The sequence below is a fragment of the Cervus elaphus genome, chromosome 9, assembly GCF_910594005.1.
Source record: "Cervus elaphus chromosome 9, mCerEla1.1, whole genome shotgun sequence".
NCBI classification, from domain to species: Eukaryota; Metazoa; Chordata; class Mammalia; order Artiodactyla; family Cervidae; genus Cervus; species Cervus elaphus.
In genome coordinates, this window is record NC_057823.1 from 55194029 (window position 1) to 55212562 (window position 18534).

Sequence of the window (18534 nt, forward strand, 5' to 3'; positions counted from 1 at the left end):
CACCTGTCTTTGCCAGATCCTAGTCTTTACACCATATCCTTCCATTGGGTGTATTGGTTGACTCCATTCAGTGAGCAGGAGTTGAGTGAGTTACACTGAATTAATTAAGTCACTAAATGCTTATGGAGTCCCTGTTGCTTACAGAGCATCAGAATCTGGGGATGAGCAGGGGGAATTGGGAGACAGCTGAGAGCAGTGAAAACATATCATTGTTGTAATGCCTGAAAATGTGAATGCTTTTACCAACAATACATGAATGCCTCCAATATCCTTAGGGCTATTGTATGCAATGCTTGTTGCATTTGGAATAATTTCAATGAAAGAGACTGTCTACGTCTTACTGCTACACTGCCAACTGTGTTGCAATAATAAGGGGCTTGAGGATTCAGAGAGGAGGAACGCAAGGCAGAGAGGTGGCTTTCAATGCCAGCGGCATTGTTTGTTTAACTCTGGTGCAAAGAAAAGGTTGGGTTCTGACGCAGCCCCACAACAAAGGGTGCAGAGGTTGAATCCTGGGCAGGAAACCCTTGAACTCCTGAGAAGAACTCTACCCCATCCAGCCTGGGAGCTGGCCAGCATCCCATCAGTCCTGGGGACTCTCAGGAACAGGCAGGCCTTTTTCTTGAAGGAAACCCTTCCCCAGCTTGAGTTCCCAGTGGATTATCCTGCATTTTGGGGTCATCCGTAATGGTTAGTGATGAAAAGACAAGGGGAGCCTTGGGAAGAGTTGTCTTTAGGCTTCTGCACATGCCAAGGGATTTTAGTCCGTAACATAATAGCTGTTTCTGGAAGGGTTTCCAAGGGCCTTTCACTCTACTTCCACCTCATGACCCCTTTCTCTTTTCCAGCAAGGTCTTTACAGGAGTTTGCCACTGTCCTCAGGAATCTTGAAGATGAACGGATACGAATGGTGAGTATGGCTGGGTTGCCCTTGGTCGTGGACAGTGTGATCATTGAGGGGGCACAGGGTTTGTTATCAGAAGAATGGGGTTGAGTCCAGGCTCTGCCACTTTTTTGCTCTGGGCTCATGAGCAGATCTCATCTTCTCATCCTTGCTGGGTTTTGAAGCCTTCTGTAAATATTAAAGGTTTACCATGTGTAACTTAGAACCACATACTTACCCTCCTAAAGATTCACTATAAGGTGTGTGTATATATATGTATGTATATAAAGTATATGACTTAGGAGGGATCATTTGAATTACTTAGCTTTTAGATGGAATAAATCTTTTGAATTTAACTCAGATCCCTTATTGGCAGAATGGGAATGAAGGTGCCCTGCCCTGCTCCCCTTCTCCTCACCTTACTAAACACATCTAAGAGCTCTCTTTTGTTAATTCTAAGGCACCTAACACAGTGCCTGCCATGTTGGTAGGCACCCAGTCAATGGGTACTTAGTAAATGATAGGAACTATAAGAAGCTTTTCAAAGAGAAGCAGTATGCAAATTCAAGAATCAAACACTGATCTCCAAGTTTCTAAGAGATATCTTTTGTATGAGGATTTATTCTGATGTTGTTCAACATTCACAGATGAGGGATTTTGTGTTCACAAGAAGCTCTTGTGGGCCTCCCTCTTATTCCTAAGATATTAGGAGTGAAGCTGCATGCTGCTTTGTCCCCAGGTGGGCTTGTCTCTAGGCAGCAGTGCCGCAGAGGAGAGTCATCCATGTGCATTGGTTTCTCTTCCCATACTGACAGTCAGTCGTTTCAGGACTAAGTACCACCTTATCCTGCTCAGGTTGCCATAACAAATTTCCACAGACTGAGTAGCTTAAACAACAGACATTTATTTTTCACAGTTGTGGAGACTGTAGTCTAAGATTAAGTTGCTGGCTGATTTGGTTCCTGGTGAGGGCCCTCTTCCTGGCTTGCAGACAGCCACCTCCTTCCTCCTTGCTGTTTCCTCACAGTGCAGAGAAAGGTCGGGGAAGCTCTCCTGCCTCTTCTAACAAAGTCGTTAATCCCATAATGAGGAGTCTATCCTCATGACCTAATTATCTCCAAAGACTCCATCTCTAAAATTTTTAATCAGTACTATCACATTGCGAGTGTTGATAAACTGAGGCTTGTTAAATTTTTAAGTTTATTTGAACAAAAATTGGTTCAAATTGGGTGGAACCAACCCGTAAATGGTTAGGAGCACCCCATCGAAAGGAGACAGGGCAGAGACTTTTATATAGCAGATGTGGAAGCAAAGGAAGGAAATTATTTGATTGGCTATATAGCTTAAGTGGTTTCCTTGTTTGGAAAAGTCTAGTTGTTTGTGATTGGTTTCATTTTCTTAGATTTTAGTTTCTTCACCTTGAGGGACTTAAAGCCTTGGGTTTTAGTTTGCTTATGTAGGCTGCTAAGGCATTAGAGCCACCTCAGTCTAATGTCCTCCTTGTTTAATTTAATAGGGGTTAGGGCTTCAATAGGAGAAGGCAATGGCACCCCACTCCAGTACTCTTGCCTGGAAAATCCCATGGACGGAGGAGTCTGGTGGGCTCTGCAGTCCATGGGGTCGCTAAGAGTCGGACACGACTGAGCGACTTCACTTTCACGCATTGGAGAAGGAAATGGCAACCCACTCCAGTGTTCTTGCCTGGTGAATTCCAGGGATGGGGGAGCCTGGTGGGCTGCCATCTATGGGCTCTTACAGAGTCGGACATGACTGAAGCGACTTAGCAGCAGTAGGGCTTCAGTATGTGAATTTTGGAGGGGATGCAGTTCAGTTCACAAGCTCTACCAAGACATTATGTAGGCATGCATTTTCTATTTTAACTCTCATGATGACTCTATGAAGTGGGACCTTTATCATCTCCATTGTCCAGATGAAGATACTGAGATTTACATCTGTAAAATAATATGACCAAAATCACCCAGTTAATAAGTGGCACAGTCTGGATTCAAACCCAAGTGTGAGTGATATCAAAGAAGCAGGTGTTTCTTTAAAACTTCAACCAGAGCAGAAGTCTGTCACTTTCAGCTCTGTAGAGAGAGGCACTGTTTGCCTTGATTGCTCCCTGCTGGGTTCTTGAGCCAGAATCAGGAGGGTGGTGGGTGGAAGCAGAGCAAAGCTTGTGTGTGTGTGCACGTGCTAGTGCCTCAGAAAGGGAAGTGATTCTTTTGAGTCTGGTTCTTGGCGGAGTTGTTATTTGGGGGTGGGGGGGGTGTGGCAAGCAAATCATGATGAATACTCTGCAGATTGCTATGGTCTGGGGTAAGGGAATAATGACTGGATTATACTTTTCAGCTTGCCTCTGCAATTTTATTATTAATGTCAGTGAATCTAGTTTCTGCTGTCTGCATATGAGTATCTGGCCATCGCAAGCCCCTTCCCTAACCTCCTTCCCTTGTGATAACTTTGTTTTCAGTTCAGCTTAGCCTGGTAAAGCTGTACCTTCCTTGGGAAGCCTTCCTGGCCATCCTTTGTATTTTTTGAACGTCCAGTTCCTGCCTCTTACTCTGCTTGTGGAGTGTCTTGATAGTCACTGCATATATTTGTGTCCCATTGGAAGTATGAGTTCTTGAAGGGTGAAGAAGGGGTTACTGTGTTCCCATATTAGCTTAGTGCTTGGAACTGAGTGGAAATTATATAGTCATAGAATCTTAGACCCATATGGACCTTTTTCCTAACTGTGTACAGCCCCTTATTTGACAGATAAGAAAAGTGAGATGTCCTGAAGACTGATAGCTTGCAGTAGCAGGTACTGGGACAAGGACTTGGGCGTCCTGATTCCCATGTGGGAAGTTAGGGCTTTTGTGTATTTAGCATCTAGTGAGGGCTGGATTCTCCCCATGGAGGCCCATTGGAACAACTTGGGGAGTTTAAAAGATACTGATGTGTGGAGTGAGGTACAGAGTTTCTGATTTATTGGTCTGGAGCCTGGCCTGGAGACTGGGAATTTTAAAAATTCCTCAGGTGAGCCCAGTTTTCAGTTAACATTTAGAACCACTGACTTAGGGGCTCTGAGCACCATTGTGTTTGAGATTTATACTTGATTTGTGGAAAAGATGAAATAAGTAAGCCAAATGACAGTATAAATCAAGCAAGTTAAACAGTATTGCAGCACTGTAGAGTTAAAATATTCTAATGGAAATGCTCTCAAAAGTGAGAAAAAGGCAAACGGCAATAAATTTGGAGACCTGCCACCTTCTCCCCTTCACATTGTCTAGTTAGTTCTTTGCTGTCTCCATCTATGGCTTCTGGCATTTACTCTGTTAGTTTCATTGCAATGGATAGGCATGTGATTTAGAAAAATAATGCTTTGTTGCGATGAGATTCCTGAAATAATTAGTTGAGTGACGAGTGAGCAGTGAATGACTTAAAAGGAAAGATTGTAAAATATCATGCTGCCTTAGAAAAGAATATAGAATCTTAGAGCTGGAACAGTTCACCCCACTTATTTTGCAGATGAGGAAATTAGAGCCTAGAGAGGTTAAATGTTTTGCCCATGGTCACACAGTTGGCAGCCAACCAAGAATCAATTCATTCATTTATTTAATTGTTGAAAACGTTTGAATATTCCTTTGTTTCAGCACTCTTCTGTGTTTTGGGGATGGTGGTGGACAAGTGAGCATTTATGAGTGCCGTGTATGTGCGTATATTGTAATGGTGAAATAGAGAATTTTAGCTAGTCTACATCTTCTGAAGAAAATGCTTGGTCAGGTGGTGGGAAGTTTCTTTGGATTACTTTGGCAGTAGAGAAAGCCTCCCTAAAGAGGTAATATTTAAGCTGAAAACTGAATTGCAAGAAGTAATGAGTTGTCCACACAAGAATTTGGAAACAGAACATCTAAAAGAACAACCAAATGCAGAGTTTTGGAAGTGGGGAAGGTTTGGTCCATTTGAGGTGCCTTTAGGTGACAATAAGGCTTCCCTGATAGCTCAGTTGGTAAACAGTTTGCCTGCACTGCAGGAGACTCCAGTTCGATTCCTGGGTTGGGAAGATCCGCTGAAGAAGGGATAGTCTACCCACTCCAATATTCTTGGGCTTCCCTTGTGGCTCAGCTGGTAAAGAATCTACCTGCAATGTGGGAGACCTGGTTTCAGTCTCTGGGTTGGGACGATCCCCTGGAGAAGGGAAAGGCTACCCACTCTAGTATTCTGGCCTGAAGAATTCCATGGACTATTACAGTCTATGGTGTCGCACAGAGTCGGACATGACTGAGCAACTTTCACTTTCAGGTGACAGTGTGGTTGGAGGGCAGGACCTGAGGGGGTGAGTACAGTGAGATGAAGTTGATAGGCAGCCAGGAAGCACAAGTGTCCTGATCCCAGTCCAGAACTAGTAGGGAGGGCTACATAGAATCAGTCTTGGATGGTTTTTATGTCACCAAAGGTGGGATTTTTTTGCAGGGAGTGTTAACATAGCCTTAGGGTTGAATATATCTACTTAAATATAACTTGGCTGAATGAGCACTTACAAGAAGATGTCCGCCGAAGCTTGAAATTTAGACCCTACTCTGTCACCAGTTCTGCTCTGCCTTCAGTGTGGTTGCTTACATTTTTAAAGGTTCTCATTTTTATTTTTAAAGAATCTGTCTTACTCATGCATAGGAAGAATACTGTATTTTGAACCAATGACTAAATTTTGATTTCGCATGCTGTTGGTTCAAGTGTTATGAAGAGGTGACGCAGGCACCATTGTGCTAACTCAGATTTTATACTGAGGCATGGGGTAGTTTTTTGTGCCAGAACTGCTTTGCTTCTTTACTGAGATACTGCTTCTGTGTCCCCCTGCCTCACCCCTCTGCTTTTCCTCTCCAGATTGAGAATGCCAGTGAAGTGCTCATCACTCCGTTGGAGAAGTTTCGAAAGGAGCAGATTGGGGCTGCCAAGGTGAGAATTTTGCAAGCCTTCTTGGATTTCAGGACAGGAGGTCTGGAAAATACAACACCTAGTGTCTGAAATAAGACTGAGAGGTCAACCTCAGATCAGTCATTGTAGTGTTTTGATATCTAATTGTGTTGTGCTAGTTCATAACTCATCCAGAGGTGGAAACCGTGCCTCCTTTGCGTGAGTAGTTACCTGTGTGTTTGGACACTATGGAATTGTATTGTTTGCAGAGGTCCAGGACTGAGGCCTAGGACAGGGGTTGCAAATAGGCGCCTATGTATGTGAGGACCCTCTTCTTAGCCCACTTTTACTGTGTGTGAAATTGAGCCCTTTGTTGTTAGATCTTTGCATTTTTTCAAGAGAAACTGAAAAGTCAAAGTTTTATGTGAAATTTCCTGGCCTTAAAAAACTGGGGCACATAATTAAAAAATATATATTGCATGCTGTGCAAGTCAAAAAGTGGGACTGCTTCAACCCAGAGGTCAGCATTTGTTACCACTGATCTGGAAAGATGGTCGCTGAAACTTGGCTGATTCTAACCTGTTACTCATTTTTTTAAAGGTGGATTCTCCCGGGTTTCCCGCCCTCTGATAAATCACTAGACAGTCCTAGCCAGGTTGACCTTCAGTAGAGTGTTAGAGGCCACCTATGGGCAAAATGTTTTCATTGGAATCAATGAAAGCAAAAGGATTTTCAAGGTTTTCTTCCTTTTTTTTTTTTTAGCGGAACTGAAGTCATTTGGCTTGCAGCCCCTTGCGCCACCTGCAGGGGATCTTGGGCAATGTCACCCTCTTGTTGAGACGGTGTGGATTTTACTCAGTTGTGAAATGGCCTTGAGAGGTGCCTGCTTGTAGGTAGGAAAAACAGAGCCGAAGTATAACTAGGGGTGGTCTCTTCCACCCCCAACTAAGTGCATCTGCTTTCTGAAAATGAATATGATTAGGGCGTGAAAGAGACGTTCTGGTCAGTCACCGTTATTCAGAGGGATGGACGACCCTAATTTGAAGGAAGGACCGTGGCCAAGATTTTTCTTCCAGTTTTCCAGCACTTCCCATCCAATTTTACAGTTTTCATTTATGAGGAAATTGGAGCTCATTGGTATTGTATCATACATTCAGGAATGTATAATTTAAAGGAAGTCTTATTCTGCTAAGCTTTTGTCCAAGCCTTTGAACAGGCCCAGGGACAGATGGGAAAATGCCGAGTGCCCCTCCCTGAGTTCTCACTGATGCAGACCCCATGAGCACCTTCTCTTTTGTGGCCTTGGGGCCTCTGCCTCCCGGTCCTACCAACACAGAAGTGGCTCTGGAGGGTCCTAAAGAGCTTTGAGGCAGAGGCAGAGCAGACCCATGTATTGAGTCATCTTTCCAGTAGTCACTTCTCCAACTCCCAAGCACAGACGCCTCTCACTCCGGCCTCTTCCCTCGGTGCAGCTTTGGGGATTACCATGGTTACCATGGAGGAGGAGGGGAAGTCTGAGCACGCTTCTTTTGGGCTGATGTCAGTGATGGTCATGACAGGAGCAGGTCCTTTTCAGAGAGCTATAGATGGTGAGAAACACAAGAATAAAAAAATTTGTAGAAAACAGTCACTCACCAAAACATGTTTCTCCTCACACACACTCTCCTCTCTCATTCTCGTCAAAGAACCATGTGGTGAAATTGGGGATGATTTCCCATACCTCCCCTTTTGTTATTTATTTTTTTCTATATATCTGTTCCTCGTCCCCACCTCCACACTGTACATGTATATCACAGAATTATGTACACTTACAAGAACACAAAGAAACAACAGTCCCTCTACTAGGCTGTGAGGGAGCAAATTCAGGGATACCTCAGAGCCAGCAAGTTCTCTGTAGCGGCCAAGTGGAAGTTTCCCAGCTCTGCCTGTGTGATGCTTAAATTACCCATCCTCCTCCCCACTCTGGTGCCAGTTCGGTTGCTATAACAACCTGTTGCTACTTGAAGAAGCAGAAGTTAGAGTGCTGGGGGTGGTGGCAGGGAGTGAAGGTTATGAACGAGGAGGAGCATTCTTGTGCTAATTTGGCTGCTTTGGGGTAGGGCAGATCCTATGGGCTTGGCTTAGCCATGGCCTTACTTTTAGATACCTGAGTTTGGGGGAGTTGATTTTTCTTACAGCCAAAGCTGGGTTCTCCAGTGAAACTACAATAGACGTCAGAGAAGGTGGTTCAGAGTGGGGCTGCTTGAGCCCAAATCCCGTTTGTGCTGTTCACATATAAACATGGGGCGATTACTGACCTTTTTCCTAAACTGAGAAATGGGGATCATGATAGTGCTCACCTTACAGAGTTATTATGAAGAAGAAACCAGTGAACCCCTATAAAGTGCTCAGAATGCTGTCATAAGGTCATTTGGTATTAGCTGTTCTGTTCCATATGCACAGTTCATTCATAAGGTACGAGAGCCTGCCACATGCCTGGCACTGTGCTCCACTTTGCTGTTTGGTGGAGAATAAATGCAGATGTAGTTGCCTTGCTTGTGGCATGCAGGGAGAAAGGCCCTGTACAGAATGGTGTAAATAAGCATATGATCTTGCACATTGCGGTGGGTGCTGTGAAGGGTTTCCCTCCTGGAATGTGGGACATGGAAAGCGAGTGGTGTTTTGATAAGAAGGAGGTAGGTTTAGATGCTGGACCTCATCATCACTGCCACTACCCTGACTGCCACCACCATCATCAGCACGGAATTCTATCAGGCACTTTCCATGTGCCACGTGCTCTGCCAAGCACTGGATATGCCTTATCTCATTTATTCCTGACAGTCCTACAATGGGGTGGGTGTTCTTAATGCTTTTTTGTTAGTCTCTGAGCTGAAAGGGAAAACTGGAGGCATTATCTGGGCTAGTCATCCTGAATTTATAGATCAGGGAACTGAGTCCTGAAGGGACAGTGGTTTGTACGGAGTTGGGAATCATTACCAGGATCCTAACTCTGTCTTGGATCCATTTTGCCAAATACTGTGTACCCTCTGGAAGTCAGTGAATAGCATCTTGGTACCTGAGTGAGGAAGTCTTACTACCTTCCTGTCTAAAGAACATTATCTCAATCTTAGTGGAGTTATGCCCCCAGAGATCTTGTTGCTGTTTTCTCAGGACAGGAACTGCTTCCTGTTCCCTTGAGTTCTGGCTGTCCTCTTGAGCATGGAATGTGGAGGCTCAAGTTGCCAGAAAGTCACAGAATGTCAATGACTCATGTTCCCAGGCCTCTTCTCACCTCTGGTCAGCTGGACTGTGCTGGCACAGGGTTCTCTTTGGGGGGTTGCTGACAAGGCTGATGAAAGGGCTGTAGGAGTATTAATTAGAGTTGGAATCGCAGCTCCAAGTCACTAGATTTCTATGAAGGAAAAGCATTGAGTCAAGTGTTTTGTCTTGTACCTTTCCTTGTTTGAAGGAGAAATGTGTCCTCTGGCTTTGTCTCCACTTGCTTCTGCATGTTTTTTTCATGTATGTAAGGCTTTCAAACAAAATTCAGATTTGTAGACATGGACACTTGCCAGCTCAAATGGGTAAATGATGAATCTGCCCATTTTGTGAGGCTTAGAGTCTTGGTGTTGACCAGATAAATGGTGTTCTGATGCCACGGTTGCTTGTCAGCGCTTCAGGTGATAGTTTCTTGGTGTGTCCTTCACGCTTAGGCTCTGGGTGTTCTGTCCGTCTGCATTTATCAGTCCCCTCCCCCTCACTAGGTGAGCAGATCTTTGATCATACTTCCCCTCCCCAGGGAGGCCTCTCCGGAACATTTGTCTGCAAGAATCTTTGGGACTACACCCTGTCTCCTTCATGGACCTGTGGCAGTCTGAAATCATGCTGTTTGTTTACTGGTTAATTGTGTTTCTCCTTCTGCTTGAACACCCCTACCATGAGGGTGGGGCCTTTTCTGCCTTGTATTTCCAGTGCCTGAAGGATCCTTACACAGAGTGCTTGCTCATTACATCATCATTAAATGAAGAGGGGTCTCAGCTTCCTTATCTGGCAACAAATTTTTTTCTTCTCCTATAAGCCTTGGAGTTGAAGAAAAATATCTCCCGTGGAATCCCCAAAAGTCAAAAGCAGGAGTGATGCACCCAGTTAGTGCATTTGATCCTTTTTATCAGGCCACAGTGGACCTTCCTCCAGCCCCCTTGCCTACCATTTCCACTGAAATGTGGAGGGAAGAGAAACCACCTACGACGGTATGTCCAGGTGTGGGCTTAAAAGCAGCTTGTCTTGGGCTCAGACTCCAGCTCTGTCACTCTCTGGAACTTTTTACAGAAGTTAACCTCCTGAATCTAAGTTTTCTTATCTGTAAAATAGGGAATAGAAACTCAGTGACTTTGGGAGAGCTAATACAATGTTTCAGTTCAGTTCATTCGCTCAGTCATGCCTGACTCTTTGCGACCCCATGAATCGCAGCCCGCCAGGCCTCCCTGTCCATCACCAGCTCCCGGAGTTTACTCAAACTCATGCCCATCGAGTCAGTGATGCCATCTAGCCATCTCATCCTCTGTCGTCTCCTTCTCCTCCTGCCCCCAATCCCTCCCAGCATCAGGGTCTTTTCCAATGAGTCAACTCTTCGCATGAGGTGGCCAAAGTATTGGAGTTTCAGATTCAGCATCAGTCCTTCCAATGAACACCCAGGACTGATCTCCTTTAGGATGGACTGGCTGGATCTCCTTGCAGTCCAAGGGACTCTCAAGAGTCTTCTCCAACACTACAGTTCAAAAGCATCAATTTTTCGGCTCTCAGCTTTCTTCACAGTCCAACTCTCACATCCATACATGACCGCTGGAAAAACCATAGCTTTGACCAGATGGGCCTTTGTTGGTAAGGTAATGTCTCTGCTTTTTAATATGCTATCTAGGTTGGTCATCACTTTCCTTCCAAGGAGTAAGCGTCTTTTAATTTCATGGCTGCAGTCACCATCTGCAGTGATTTTGGAGCCCCAAAAAATAAAGTCTGACACTGTTTCCACTGTCTCCCCATCTATTTCCCATGAGGTGATGGGATCAGATGCCATGATCTCAGTTTTCTGAATGTTAAGCTTTAAGCCAACTTTTTCACTCTCCTCTTTCACTTTCATCAAGAGGCTTTTTAGTTCCTCTTCACTCTCTGCCATAAGGGTGGTGTCATCTGCATATCTGAGGTTGTTGATATTTCTTCCGGCAATCTTGATTCCAATCTTGTGCTTCCTCCAGCCCAGCGTTTCTCATGATGTACTCTGCATATAAGTTAAATAAGCAGGGTGACAATATACAGCCTTGACATACTCCTTTTCCTATTTGGAACCAGTCTATTGTTCCATACCCAGTTCTAACTGTTGCTTCCTGACCTGCATACAGGTTTCTCAAGAGGCAGGTCAGGTGGCCTGGTATTCCCATCTCTTTCAGAATTTCCCACAGTTTATTGTGATCCACACAGTTGAAGGCTTTGGTGTAGTCAATAAAGCAGAAATAGATGTTTTTCTGGAACTCTCTTGCTTTTTCAATGATCCAGCAGATATTGGCAACTTGATCTCTGGTTCCTCTGCCTTTTCTAAAACCAGCTTGAACATCTGGAAGTTCTCGGTTCACGTATTGCTGAAGCCTGGCTTGGAGAATTTTGAGCATTACTTTACTAGTGGGTAAGATGAGTGCAATTGTGCGGTAGTTTGAGCATTCTTTGGGATTGCCTTTCTTAGGGATTGGAATGAAAACTGACCTTTTCCAGTCCTGTGGCCACTGCTGAGTTTTCCAAATTTGCTGGCATATTGAGTGCAGCACTTTCACAGCATCTTCTTTCAGGATTTGAAATAGCTCAACTGGAATTCCATCACATCCACTAGCTTTGTTTGTAGTGATGCTTTCTAAGGCCCACTTGACTTACATTCCATGATGTCTGGCTCTAGGTGAGTGATCACACCATTGTGATTATCTGGGTCGTGAAGATCTTTTTTGTACATGTATATTTTTTATTTTGAAAGCAATCATATAGGATAATAGACATCTCCCTAATGGAGGAAAACATCACTCATTATCCCATTTCCTATCTCAAGTATTTTCACTGAAGTATCTTCCCACCTAATGTTTGTCTGTAGGTAGACACATTGTTTATAGGATGCAACAAGTTTGTATCATGCTGTCACTACATTGTGAGCATCCTTCCATATGACTAGCTAGCCTTCTAAGTTATGTTTAATGACTGCCTCATATTTTAATTATCCCAGATTCTATTCTTAGGCAGCACTGTTACTGTTGCTTTTTCTTTGGTTATTATAAATGCTGCTGCAGTGAACACATCTGGGAAGATAACATCTTCTTTGTTTTGAATTATTCCTTACCTTGAAGACCCACATGTGATATTATTGCATCAAGGATGTTTAGATCTCCAAATTAAACAGTGCTTTTTGAACATGGTTAAAGCTTGATCTACCATTAGTTCGGACTTGTCCCCTTTAAGGTGTACTTACACCTTCCTGTTTGGGGATTAGCTTTACAGATAACTTTCCTTCTTCCTTTGGCTTTGAACATCCTTGCGAGTTATAAACTAGAAATTTCTATCTTACAACTGAAGTTTTTAGAAGGTGGAGTCCTGACTCTGCCACTTTGAAATACTGGCATTTACCTCGTTTCTGGTATTGTAGTGAGTCCTCTATGGTAGACCCTCAAAACGGTCAGGATATTGATGTGTGGTTGTTTGGTTTCATGGGCATTATTGGAAGAGTAGGAGCTGGGTGGTCTGCCACATTTCTGGGTGTAAGGGAATGATGAACCCATGAAGATGAACAGGAAAAGTCTGACCCGGGTTGCTTCCATCCCTGGAACATCTTATTTTTCTTTTTTCTTTTTCCTTTCCTCTTTTTTTTTTTTTTGCCAGGAGGCCAAAAAGAAGTATGACAAGGAGACAGAGAAGTATTGTGGCATCTTAGAAAAGCACTTGAATTTGTCTTCCAAGAAGAAAGAGTCTCAGCTTCAGGAGGTAAGTGACTTTACTAGTGTCCTGAATAAAGTGTTTTAATGTTTCCATGGTACTGTGGATATGTGCTGGTTACTCTTTGCTGGAACACCCTAGGGTTGCAAGGGATCTCAGAAGCCAGGAGCTTCATTCTGATCCCTCCTTCCATGCTTGCTGCCTACATGGCCTTTGTCCCTTCTCAAACTGCAGCTCACACTGTGTGCTGTCCATCCTGTCCACGGCAAGGGATATGCAGCTGGTCAAGATCACTCTAATCGCTAGACTTTGCTTCTTCTTTTCAAACTGAGATCTGTTTTCCTGTTTCTCTCACCCTTGACTTTGATTCTGTACTCCCTTACCTTGCCTTTTGACTTTCTCCTTACATCACTGATTTGAAATGTTAGTATCTGAAACCCTTTGGTCATCCTTCCTTAATGTGAAATGAAAAAAAAAAAAAAAAAAATCCAACCACTGCTTGGCATTAGTCTTTTTTTTTTAAAGCAGTATTTTGTTGTCTCTCATATATTTTGTGTAGAGGTTACCTTGTTTCAAAAAAGTAAATTCTTTGATCTGCTCGTTTTTTTGTTTTTTTTTTTTTTTTTGCATAAGGTCTTTTTAAAGAGTGGTTAACTTGGAAAGAAAAGTTGGCTTTGTGACCTTGGAGCTGTGACCATTTTTATTTAGTTCATGGAGATTTGCATGGGGAGGGGGTATATGTTTTGGAGAGACAGGGCAGTTTGCTAGTGTAACTCCATGCTTGGCTACATGAATATCCTCCTACTTAACTCTTAAAAATTTGCTTGAACTGTCTCAGGTGTGTGCTAAAAGAGAACCTGAGGTTTTTGAGCTAGCTTGCATTCTTCAGTTTCCTTTCTTTTAGAGCAAATTCCATGCCAGTACTTCTGTTCACATGAAGGTGATGGGATTAAAGGTTGAAAGATCAGGAATAGTCAGCAGATGGTAGAGGCCACTCCCCTCCCCACTAGGATTTGTTTCATATCCCAGTTAGGAAGTGGTGTGCTCAGAACTCTTTGCTTTGAAATGAGTGAATGAGTGAGTGAATAGTTGCTCTGGCACCTACTGACATTGGGAGATGCACATGTATGCACATGCATGACGTCCCCGGAGTGAGACTGCTTCTCCTCCAAGGCTGTTCTGCCCATGCTTGGACCCTGATGAGTTGGTCTGGGACACGTACCACATTTTCTTTCAGGGCCATGCCAATAGCATCTCCCCCTGATACAGCTGAAGCTCCAACACTTCAGCCATCTGATGGCGAAGAACTGACTCATTGGAAAAGACCCTGATGCTGGGAAAGATTGAAGGCGGGAGGAGAAGGGGTTGACAGAGGATGAGATGGTTGGATGGCATCACTGACTTGATGGACGTGAGTTTGAGTAAGCTCTGAGAGTTGGTGAATGACAGGGAAGCCTGGAGTGCTGCAGTCCATGGGGTCGCAAAGAGTCCGACACGACTGTACAACTGAACTGAACTGAGATAGCAGTATGGGGACCAGAACACTGGACTGACAGAGACACCTTCTTTTCAAGGCTTGCTTTACCACATAGTTGACTGTGTGACCTGGGAAAGTACTTGGTCTGTCTGAGCTCTAGTTCTTTTGTAAAATACTCATAAATCACCTGTCCTGACTACTTCATGTATGAGAAGGTAAATTACAACTGCCATACAAATGTAAAGTATTATCCCTATAACTGGCCTGATCCTCCCCCTACCCTGTTCCCACATTGGATGGCATTTTTCCTGATGCCTTATGTTCTGGCTGCTGTGATGGAATACCATAGACTGGGTGGCTTATAAAGAACAGAAATCTGTTTCTCACAGTTCTGGATATTGGGAAGTCCAGGATCCGGGTGGTGGCAGATTTGGTGTCTGGTGAGGCCTGCTTGCTGGTTCATAGATGGCTATCTTCTGGCTGTGTCCTTACAAGGCAAAATGGGTAGGGTGAGCTAGTCTCCTTGGCAACTTGTGTAGAAACTCTACAGAGGGACTTCCCTCATGGTCCAGTAGTTAAGACTTCACCTTCCAGTGTAGGAGGTGTGGGTTTGATCCCTGGTTGGGGAGCTAAGATCCCACATGCCTCCTAGCCTAAAAAACAAAAGATAAAACAGAAGCAACATTGTAACAAATTTAATAAAGACTTAAAAAAAAGGATTCTATGCTCAAGACTCTAAGCTCATAATTATTTCCCACAGGCTCCACCCCAAATGCTATCACACTGGGGATTAGTTACTAATGTAGTGGTGAGGAGGGCAAACATTCTGTCTGCAGCTCTGACTCTGCCAGTATTTATCTGCTTATCTTAGTGGATATTTTTGCATTTATGGTTTTTTTTGTTGTTGTTGTTACAGTCCTTGTCTTTTACCCATTTACACTTCCTAAGTACTTTGAAGGCAAGGATTAGGCTGCAGGTCTTTGTTGCAAGTCCTGGTCTCTTCTCAAGCACTGCTTTTTATACCTTAGCTGAATTAAATTGAATAAAAATCTCATAATAATAATGATGATAATGTTTTTACTAGCAACAGCAACAATAATAGTGGCGGTTGTTTACTGAATACGTATTTATATACTAGCACTTCACATGGAATCTGCTCAGCTTCTCACAACCACCCTATGAGGTACAGATGGATTCCCTCTCATTTACATAGGGGGCGGCTGATGCTCAAAGATATTAAATAGCTTGCCCATTGCTAGTCAGCAAGGATTTGAACCCTGGCTCCTGACTCTGGAGACCTTTCCCTTAACCCAGTAAGCTCTTGTCTCTCCATCTTGGAAAGGAAGGATGTTGCTGGGCTGCCTGCCAGCCATTGTTATTTAATGTGAGTGTCAAGATAATGGAAATGAAGAGCAGGAGGGACCGTGGTGATCCTCTGGTTAAACCTCTTAGAATTCCATTTGCAGGAACTGAGGTCCTTGCAGAGGTCAAGTGATTTGCTCAATGTCTTCCAGCTATTTAGTGATGATTTTCCTCCCATTTATTAAAAAATCAACTTTTAACAATCTTATTAATCTCCTGCTACACATTTAATGAAATCTATTTCCTTTGATGATCCAGAATTGTTCCTTACTTGTAGGCCTGACCTGAATACTTGTAAATTCTAGCCCATCCCCTGTCTCTGGTGGCTGAAATAACAGGGTAGTGATGTGAAGCAATGCTGCCATCTAGTGGATGACTTTAAAATGTCAGTGTCTTCAGTGGCTCAGAAGCTGGCTTTTAAGATAGAAATCATTCCTTGGACAAATTATTCATTGGATGCTTCTGCGAAAAGTCTGTTCAGGAGTTGAGTGTGTTGTGGGGAGTGAAATGTATGGTAGGAACTTAGAATCTAGGAGAATGTCTCTTTTCCAGGAAGCACAGAGTGGTTGGTGGGTCTTAGACAAGCTGGTAGGTTGACGGCTTCTCGAGTAACAGAACTGCCTACTCAGGGGTTGGAATCCGGCTTTTGATTCCATTGTAGCAGCCGCTAAGGATGTGGGTGAATTCAGTGGCCCAGATGAGAGGGTCATTGGCAGGAGAAACATACCATTCCACTTGGGATTTTTTTTTTTCCTTTTCCATTGGAAATGCATTCTGTTACACTTTACTTCTTAGTGCTGGGTCACTGGTGTTCACATAGAGATCAATTCTTTTGTTCCTCAAGCATCAAGTTGAATGTTTGCTATGGGCCAGGCCCCTTTCTGGGGTCTGAAATGGAAAAGTGGAACAAGGTCTTTACTCTCATTGACTTTATATTCTTCTAGGCAGTACATGAAAGAAGAATATATAAGAATTTCATGTAGTGATAAGGAAATAAATTGGGAGATAGGATATAAACTCCTCGGGGTAACCTTCCTAAAATAATGTCAACTCAGGCTTCTCTAAAGAGGGGACATTTGAAATGAGACCAGGGGAAGAGAAAGGAGCAACATGGGTTAAAAGCTAGGACAGTGTTCTTTAAATTGTGCATGTGTCATAAGATCTGAGTTACTGGATCATGAAATAGAGTAGAGTAGGATGGAATAGAGTGAAAAAGATGAAAGTGTGTTGCATTTACTTATATATGTATGTTTATTGAGTAATGTGCAAAAGATATTTCTTAGTATGCATTAAAGTTCAAAAAAATCGAACATCTATCTAGGGAGAGGGGTTTTCAGGCAGATGGAACAACAAGTGCAGAAGTTGCATGGAAAGAAAGAGTTTAGAGTATTGGAGGGTGGCTAGAAGCCCCAGTTGGAACAGGAGAGGGAGGGATTGAGGGGGAGAGAGAGGGGTGGGCTGGCCCCTCAGGGTCTTCAGACCATAGTAGGGCCCAGGGGAAGGCATCGAAGGAGCTGTGAAAGTATCTGATGGAGATTTTAGGGAAAGTGTTCTGGCTGCTGGATAGACATTGGATTGTGGGGGCAGAGAAAGAAAGCAGAGAGGCCAGTGAGGAGAAGATTGCCACTGCCCAGAGAAAATGTGGCTGGTTTAGGGTAGGAGCAGGGCTTGAAGCCCATCTGCTTCCACTTTCCTGGTGGTAACACTCAGTGTACACAGGACACATCCTGGTTTTCAAATTGTTTACATCCTTTAACTCATTTTCTCTTCAAAACAGCTCTGCTCAGAGCAAGGGCAGGTCATACCATCCCCAGTCTCCAGGTGTGGGGAAGAGACCCAGAGAGGATAAGTGGCTGTAGCAGGTCCCACCAGCTAGAAAATGATAGAACTGCGATTTCCATCCAAGTGGTTGCTCTCCTGGCACTCTCACTGATGCTGGGCTCTACTCTTCTCGGAGGACTTTCCTCCTGGCTCCTCCAGCCTGGCCTAACTTGTGGCTTTTAAGAAAGGGCCTTTTTTCTGTTGCAGCCTCACTTGGTAAGTCCAAGCAGGGAGGATGTATTCAGGTTGTGGGGGAAGTCAGGGGAAGTAGATGTGTCCCCAGGTGTAAATGTGTTGGATTTGCACTACAAGAAATCAAGAACTGCAGGGACTTACAGACCTTAGCTGGCAGGAGCCCAGGCGGAAGTGTATAGACACTTGCTGGCCACCCTGGAGAGGGGCTTAGTACGGCACTTTTTGAACTCTGTCCTCCAGATAAAGCTCAGTCAGTGCTCAGACATCAACTCTCCTGCTTGGAAGCTTAGGAAACGCCCGCCCACAGGCTTAGCCCTTCATGTTGATTTTGTGCAGCAGTTAAACTTAGGGAGCTGGGACCTTCTCTATATTAATATGGAAGTTGCCCTAGGAGGAAGTCACTAGCAGGAGACTTGAATGGATCTTTTGGATTGTCTCATAGCACCTCGTCCTTTTCCAGAGTTTGTAAATTTTTTTTTAATTTACACGATTATTTATCTCTTTTCCTCATTAAGTTGTGCACCCCAATGAATGAATGAACAATTTACCAAGTCCTTAAGATACAAGGTAAGCAATACCATATGTTTGTTAGCAGTACCTAATGAAGTGAAAGGTCTGTCCCAGGTTAGCTCTGCAGGAATCTTGACAAAGGAATGCTGAAAGAAATACTCCTTTGGGAGCTTTGTCTTTGTAAAGTATGTTATCGAATGACACCTGACACCTTTGTTTCTAAAGAAAAGAGTGTTTTGTTTCCTATTAGCAGGATATCCATTTTTGTTTTTAAAAAATCATATTTTTCTTTTGTCATTGAAATGTGCTTTCAGTGTAATTACCTGTTTGGAAAGAATGAATTGACTTCCGCCACACCGTTGAAAGTTTAAGAGCATTGTAGTGATAGTTGAGGCACTTCTCAGCACAGCTTCTTGCTGCTCCACACAGTCATTTTCTCCCCTGG

The 18534-nt window shown here is 43.7% G+C and overlaps 1 protein-coding gene across 7 annotated transcripts in view; it reads left to right on the plus strand.

The window, feature by feature from the left end:
- Positions 1–18534, plus strand: part of ARHGAP26 (Rho GTPase activating protein 26) — a 470784-nt gene that overhangs the window by 121826 nt on the left and 330424 nt on the right. For all 7 annotated transcript variants that reach the window (XM_043913110.1, XM_043913112.1, XM_043913113.1 and 4 more), the window contains exons 3-5: positions 849–910; positions 5753–5824; positions 12671–12772. In XM_043913110.1, coding sequence (XP_043769045.1) covers positions 849–910; positions 5753–5824; positions 12671–12772 — 236 coding nt within the window. The remainder of the gene's footprint in view (positions 1–848; positions 911–5752; positions 5825–12670; positions 12773–18534) is intronic.